Source organism: Nelumbo lutea, chromosome 1 (genome assembly GCF_056320005.1).
Source record: "Nelumbo lutea isolate HS-2025 chromosome 1, American lotus-T2T, whole genome shotgun sequence".
In the NCBI taxonomy this organism is placed as follows: Eukaryota; Viridiplantae; Streptophyta; class Magnoliopsida; order Proteales; family Nelumbonaceae; genus Nelumbo; species Nelumbo lutea.
Window position 1 is genome coordinate 87,679,839 of NC_142684.1, and position 7,509 is coordinate 87,687,347.

Genomic DNA, 7,509 nt, shown 5'->3' on the forward strand with positions numbered 1-7,509 from the left:
TAGGAAAGCGAGACCAAGGTCGATAACAAATCTACGGACAGATGTTTTTTTTTACTGAAAAAAGTCATTACATCTTCGCGATCGCACATGCGAAAGCGTAACGTCGTCTTAACATAACTCGTCTTCTTCGCCTAGTTAGTGAACACTGAACACAAAGACAGAGGACAAACTTAACACTTCAATATGTACATACACACACACTCTTCGGCCCTTCTTCATCTTCTTCGTTCCTCAACACACACACACTCTTCGGCTCTTCTTCATCTTCTTCATTCCTCAACGGTATTTGCTGCGAGTCTCACAGCTGTAGAGCCTACACACAAAAGTCACGTCACGAAATCAAGCAGATGGGATCCAAGAGGATGAAAAAGTAAGATGATCAACTGTCTGGTTTTGGCAGACGTGCATGCCATGGGAGTTATGGTACGTACCAGTCATAAACAGTGGGAGAGTTAGGGTGGGGCTTGTCAAACATCTCAGCGCCGATGCTCTTGGTGGCCAGGTTGCTTCCTGGGTGGAACACACTCCTCCACACGTTCTCCTTCCTAGACGTCGACGGTGTTATTGGCGTCACCGGTGTCGTCGGCGTTCCTGGGCTTGCCGGCATCGACATCGATCTCTGGTACTTGTTGCTTCCCTCTCCTTCCACGTCTAACAAACAAACGAACAAATTAAAAACCCTTTCATGTATGCATAAAAAAGACGAAGAAATAGAAGAAGAAGAAGAATAGGAAGGTGCCTTTAATATTCAAGGGCTTAGTACTGAGCTTCCTGAGCCTGCCGAGGCCACGGTCAGGTTGAGGGCCAGCAACAACGTCGTCCCAGAGCTTCTCCAACAAAACCATGGCGATCCTCCTCCTGACTTATGAGTTGATCAGTATTCACTATTCAGTATAGTTTGGCTAAATGAATTACCATAGCTCAATTATATAGAAGAAGGGGTGGGGGCCCAGGTATTCAAAATTACCATTTTAAGCCTCCCTTAAATATCTCCCAACCCATTCATGTATTGAGATATATATGAGAAAGAGAACAAGGTAGAAATATAGGTAAGAGCTGGCGGATAAGGATGAAGGACCGGGAGAGGGTCCCCCTACATAGGATGAAGTACTGAGCTCATTAGTGGTCTCATGAGCTCAAAATTCAGATAGCATGTATGTTGAGGGTAGCCCATGTGTCACCCTCTGATATCGACGTCGTCCCTTCTCTTTCCATTCTTCTAGGGCCCACGAAGGGTAGATGGACGAAGGGACAACGGATGGGGCCCTTATTTTGAGAAAGAATCAGACATCAGTCATGTGGTCAGTGGCAAGGACAACACAGTGAAACTGAAAGTGCTTCTGTTTTTTTCACTGTCCACAATCACATAAAACGAAATGGGGATTCCACTATTCATTAATTGAATACTATAGGTAAGAGTCTGTTTGGCAAGTTTTTTTCTAAATATCTTGTTTTAGTTCTGAAAGTCAAAAGAAGCATAAGGTTCGGAAAGTTCGAAGATTATTTGGCAGATGTGCATTATTTCGGGTTTAGCATTATTTTGGGTTTATTTGTGTGAAATTAAAACGTGAAAGACGTCGAAAGTTTTATTTGAAACTTTCCAAAATCGGCCTAAAATGAGTTTTATACGTTTTTGACGCTCCATCTTTTGGCAGTTAAATGTTCAGTATGCCAAATAAAAATAAACCGATTTTTAATCTTCCCAACTTATAAACAGCCAAAAAATTATATAAAAAGATGCACCAAATGGACCCTAAAAAAGAAAATTGATTTTGTTGCCATTCTCTTTTCTAGTTCAAGTTTCAACACAACTATGAAAAGAAGCAGCCATTGTCCGCCCATCCGCTGCAGCTTTAGGTTTTCTTGAAAATGAATTCTTAATCCCCCCACCCATGGTTTTTGGCATTATTGCCCTTTGAAACGGTAAAAATTTTTAAGATAATGGTTTATTCTGATGGAGGGTGGGTCCCGAATTTCTTCTGCTGAAGCAGGCAAGCAATTAGGTCCAAGATAATGGTCTAATAAATAAATCGTTTGATTGGGGAAGGAAAATTCTACACGCATCTTATCCAAAGCCCTGGTCTGTGACTACACTTCAGATGCAGCAGTTTGCTCCGCTTGGCTTCTTAGCGGTATCTCTGAGACTCGTAAAGCAAACATGGAAGACTCGTAATTGTTACACAAAGAAAACAGTCGTTCATTTTTTTTTTTTCTTTTTGCAAGTCTGAATAACATCACAAAAAGAAGATGATTGAGTTCAAGAATTCTTGAACAATTCTTGAACATTAAGGGTCGCCCACTAGTCCCAATCCTCTCGTGTTCGTAGCAGCACGTTGCGTTGCTGCTGCAACACTAACCAGTCGCCTTCTGGTTCAAGAATTCTTGAACATTGCAAGGGGTCGTCCACCATTCTCAATCATCTCATGTTCGTGGCAGCACTAGAAGTTGCGGCAGCAACACCAACCAGTCGCCTTCTGTCTTTTCTCTGGGCTACTCGCAGTTTAGGGGATTTTGCCTTTGTTGTTTCTTTGCATGCTCTGTTCCACCACACACAGCAGTTACCATCACAATTAAGAAAATCTATAAATAAAACACGGGGTTTAAGTGAGATTAGTTTTGCTTACTTCTGTGGATGAAAAGGATTTGCAAAACTAGGCATTGATCTTGCATGAGGTATCATTGTCCTCCTCAATTGTTTGAGTGCTTTTTCTTCTTCCATCTGCAAGTCACAAACATAAATCAATGCTCAAAGTAGCAATTAAACAAGGGCTTATTATAACATAAAAGATATATTGTTATTATTACCAATTTAGCAGATTCATATTCCTCCCTGTACCTCTTGTACATCATTTCTTTTTCTTTGATCTGCAAATATAAACAAGTATTCCATGCATCAGTGCAAAGTGTGTAGAGATTGATCCTGCTGCTAAAAGGAAAATAGGAAGAAGTTTTTGTTCACCTTCTTATCAAATTCTGCTCTATCCACAGCCCTGTGATCAACATGAAGTGCAAACTCTTGCACTTGGGTGAGCGGTTTCCGTGTTTTCTCAGGAACTGGAATTGGGTCACTGCATTCATCCATAAAATTGGTATACAAGTTTCATCAACTTCTGTGTGGAAAAAAGTTTAACTGGAAAATCATATATCTTCAGTTAATTTGAAAAGTATATCTGGGTGAAATCTTACTCTTTCATGATAGGTTGTGCCTTGAAGATCCTCATCTGAACCTCTTCTTTCTCTTTCCTCTGTCTTTCCTCCATTTCTCTTTGTACTTCCTCTTCATGCCTCACGAGACTTTCCAACTGGAAAGGTTCAGGTTTTGTGCATGGCTTTGGCTCAGGTTTTGATGGTATCTGCATGAGGTAATTATGCTTATCAAGCTTAGTCTCAGAAATGCGAGGGAAGGAAGAAAATAGGGCATAAGAGCATGTCATTACCACTGGATAGTCTGTAGTGTAAGGGTATGGTGTAGCCTTCGGGATCCTAGCCTTCTCCTCTTGCCATTGCTTTTGTTGAAGTTCCATTGCCAACCTTCTCTCTTTCTCAGCTCCACGCTCCTATCAGAGGAAGCATAAAAAAAAAAAAAAAAATAGATGAAGAAAACATAGTTGTCTATGATACCCAGATAACCCTTGAAGTATCGGGTTACTGATATTTTAAGGAGGTTGGGTTGATAATACCTCTGTATGGAGATGGAATGGATTTGGTGTAGTCAGTTTCAGAACTTGATGGTCCTGGCGAGGTTCCGAACTCAAAGAAAGCTGGAAAGGTAAAATAGCAAATAAGAGAAAACCACAGGAAACACCACAAAAAACAGTCGAGGTAGAAAGAAGGGATCCCCTTCTGATATTTACCTTGTCAAAGAGGTCAATAACAGTCGCTGGTGGTGGGATACGTTCATCAGTTGCAAAATGGAACTCTTGAGGCTTGGTCACATTGGGTTTTGAACTATGGAAAATTCCCAAGTCTCCTTTGCTCTCAAATATCTAAAAAATGTTATATTTAAGTGTTAATGAAATAAGATTTAATCTGAATAAAGTTTATTTGATGTTTTATGCCCATATAATAACTTTTAGAGGAGAAGAATAATGACCTTTCTGTTCAGTGGCCTAGCTTTAAATTTCGGCATCTTTTCCAGTTCTTCCTGCTCTAATTCCTGAGAACTCTTAACCCTATTCAAAGTATATGTAGATAAAAATCGATCAGTAATCCAGAAATTCTTTTTCTGATTAAAAAAACCAAAATATCCCAACTTACAAAAATGACTTACTTGGGTGGCCTAGCTCGTAATGATGTTTCAAGACGAGGAGTCCTAGGTGAAGTAAGCTTATGGGGTTTGTCTACATTCTGTCAATAATACCATTTATTTCCCATTAACAAACTGTAGAGCACACTAGAAAAAGGAAAAGAAACAGTAAAAACAACTCATTCTAACCTGACAAGAGGATTCAGTTGACGATACAACTGTTGATGTTTCAGCGTGTTGGTTTGCCCTTTCCATTGTCTTCAAATGAAATTCCTGAAATTCTGGTAGTTGAGGGGTGCTTCTTGGAAATGCAGGCAGTGTTGGCGCTTCCAGGATCTGCAGACAAGAATATATGCAACCATAAATAAGCAGTCAACTGGGGAGGAAACTAAGAAGAATTTAGTGATAAAATAAAAATTCATCTAAGAATTATGAGCAAGCAGCTGACCTTTTTGTTTAAAGGCCTGGCCTTAAACTTTGGGATATTGGCCATCATTTCTTCCTCAAGTTCTGCAGTACTCTTCACCCTTGTAGCACGAATCCTATTGGTTGTTTCCAGTTCTGGCTCCTTGGGCCTTGTCAAAGTCAGTTTTGGCTTTCTTTGTATAATAGAAGCAGCAGCATCCTGAGGATAGACCAACCCATCCCCCCCAACTTTAATTTCTCTTTACAGATGATTAACCTCATATATGATTTTAATGGGAAGGAACAGAAAGAAAAATAGATACAACAAAGGGGGAGAAAAAAGAAATCGTAAGGTACTTCATTATTTACATGTGAAAGGGAGAGGCTGCTATTAGGAATTCCCATCTCTCGAGTGCTTGTCTGGAATTTCTTCACCATTTCTGCCGCAGAAACAAAAGGGGTAGCAGCAGCCACTTCCCGAACATAGACCTGGTAATTAAAGAAAGTATTAATTGAATCAGTAAAATAATTGCATTTTACGTTGATTATCATTCATAGTCTTTATAAGAACTTAATTGATTAACCTTTCTGTCCTCCTCTTTTCGAGTTTTTGTAGTTAAGGGGCACAACTTAGCATCTCCAGTAATTAAACCTGATTTTGATTTGTGGGGAAGATTCAGGGTTTTGACATTCAGTATCTGGAATTTCAAAAAAAAAAAAAAAAAAAATCCACGAACATTACAATTCAGTCATAGTCATTGATAGTAATGGAAGAGTAAGAAATATCGTATCCAAAAAATAAAAACGAGAAAAGTTGCAAGAATAACCTGTCTAGATCTTCCCCCCTCTAGCTTCTGTCTCTTAATTGCCTGATTTTCTTGAGCAAAATCTGGTGCCACAACTGTGCTTTTGGCAGTAGTTACACTATAAATCGGGAACAAAATATTTAGAATTATAACAATTTCAGCTTCAGAAATCAGAAATAACCACCATGAATCAATATAATACCGACCTTCTAGCACTGGTTGGTTTTCCATTTTTAGCTTGCGATAGCTGGGACTGATTTTTTGGCTTCAGAGCAGATGGGTTTCTAATTGCACTAGCTATCTTCTTTGCTGTCAGTTTATTCTTCGAAGTTGTCGCCAGTGGCTTTGCTTTCCTAGATACAGTCTGTGGTTTGGGCGTACAAACTTCTGTACCTGCCGCTAAAACATAGAATATTGAAAAACTGTGAACTGCAATGCGACTTGACATTCTAGAAGGATAAACCATGTAAACATTCTAGGAGAAAAAAAAATCTGAATATGATGACCACCTTGGATGACAGAGACCACAGAGGAAGTAGTCTCATTGGCACCCTCTCTCTTAGTCTCCACAATTGTAGCGTTATTTCGTGCCAAAACACTGAAACCGGCAGAAAAATGGTACTATAGTTAAGATGTGAGAACTAAACTAACAATTTAGGTCCATGTGTTTCAGGATAAGTAGGTTAACAATAAAAACAAACCTTCCACTGTCTTGAGTGTGAACACCATTCTTGTCTTCACAAGTTTGCTCAGCAGCAAGAGTCTGTTAGAGGGGAATTCGTTAGAAGAGTTTCCAAGACTGAAAGGTAGTATCAGGTGGAAAAAAATTCCCTTTGATGAATCAACATACTTGTTGTTCAATGCGACATGTTTTACTTTCTTCCTCAATCTGATTTCCCTTTGCAGTTTCCACGGGGATGTGCTCAGACTGGGGCCTGGACTAATGAACTAAAAAAATTAGAATTTCGTGTGGACGATAAGAACTAGAAAAAGAAAATGTGTTTTATGCATCCCTGATGAACGTACCTCGAGGCTTTTACCTCTTCGGCCGGCGCCAATGCTGCTTCTTGAGCGAGAACGGATGCAACCGTGGTGTCCGATGATCCAGATGCCTAAAACGTCATTAAGGTAGCGACCGAGTGTTGATTAGGTCGTATCTCTTGTTAGCAATTGGTTCAGAAACTAAGTCTAAATGAAGGTTTTAAAAATTACCTTCTGGATATTTTCCGCATCACTGAAATCGCAGAGGGTTTCTATTTGAAAAGACCTACCTGTTTTAATCCTTGGCATGAAAGCTGCATTAATTGATAGAAATGATTTAATCTTGATCCTATTCTTTGAACATAGAAACAGGAAAAAATAGATCAAGTAAAGTGAAACGACACCTCATATTTGCACAAAGCTTTTAAAAATCTTCTAGGAGTTCAAGAACATTTTTCCGAAATCATGAATTTCTAAGACATTTAAGTGCACGATAGATCGCAGAACCCAAAGATTTTAGAAAACAGAGTCTAATTCTGTCTCGCCAGAAACTAAGAAAAACTTTACAAGAAATAGTGAGAAGACAACATACGCGAGGGGGCGTAGCTGAGAGCGGTCTCGAACCAGAGCTCTGCTCTTTGCATCTCCTCTTCAGTCTCGCCATTAATGAAGTCGAAGTAACGAGGCGCAGAGAACTCGTACGTCTCGTCGATCATGGCAGCTTCCATTGCCATTGATGGATCGAATACCTTTTGATCGATGAAGCCCTTCGGATGTTCCGCAGTGAGGGAACGAAAAGGAGATGGGAGGAAATAAACGGTCAGACTTGGGAAGTTGGAGAGAGGCAATGTGTTAAAGTGTTAACGTTACAATGCCAACGGTCGAATATTTGAAAAGGAGAGTAGCAGCCCAAAGAGACCGAGACGGCGTTAACAATAATTCATGGAAGCGACCCTCCGATTCGGAAAGGCGCTTATATTCTAACGGCTATAGCTGACGGTCCGAACGCGCCCTGATTTTCTTATCATTAAAAGAGAATAATGCTCCTTGACACGTGCATAGCCAAAGACT

General features: G+C 39.9%; 2 protein-coding genes across 3 annotated transcripts; both read right to left on the bottom strand.

The window, feature by feature from the left end:
• Positions 1-21: 21 nt before the first annotated feature.
• LOC148875945 (auxin-repressed 12.5 kDa protein-like) lies at positions 22-1,037 on the bottom strand. The gene is made up of 3 exons (XM_088965799.1): positions 740-1,037; positions 432-651; positions 22-313 (listed from the first exon to the last, which is right to left on the bottom strand). The coding sequence occupies exons 1-3, from the start codon at positions 843-845 to the stop codon at positions 277-279; spliced, it is 363 nt and encodes a 120-aa protein (XP_088821925.1). The 5' UTR covers positions 846-1,037; the 3' UTR covers positions 22-276.
• A 1,136-nt stretch (positions 1,038-2,173) lies between these two features.
• LOC148875946 (protein TPX2-like) lies at positions 2,174-7,294 on the bottom strand. Of its 2 annotated transcripts, none has more exons than XM_088965797.1 (22): positions 7,031-7,294; positions 6,670-6,752; positions 6,484-6,569; positions 6,308-6,392; positions 6,159-6,220; positions 5,967-6,055; positions 5,664-5,856; positions 5,479-5,575; positions 5,236-5,349; positions 5,021-5,140; positions 4,695-4,871; positions 4,436-4,582; positions 4,271-4,347; positions 4,094-4,172; positions 3,855-3,986; positions 3,681-3,761; positions 3,438-3,557; positions 3,187-3,353; positions 2,960-3,068; positions 2,806-2,865; positions 2,625-2,719; positions 2,174-2,537 (listed from the first exon to the last, which is right to left on the bottom strand). In XM_088965797.1, exons 1-22 carry the CDS (start codon positions 7,170-7,172, stop codon positions 2,417-2,419), a joined length of 2,436 nt encoding a protein of 811 aa, XP_088821923.1. In that variant the 5' UTR covers positions 7,173-7,294; the 3' UTR covers positions 2,174-2,416. The 2 variants fall into 2 exon arrangements, with proteins under 2 accessions (XP_088821923.1, XP_088821924.1); XM_088965798.1 differs by having other exon boundaries at positions 5,664-5,850; positions 7,031-7,268.
• Positions 7,295-7,509: the final 215 nt, after the last annotated feature.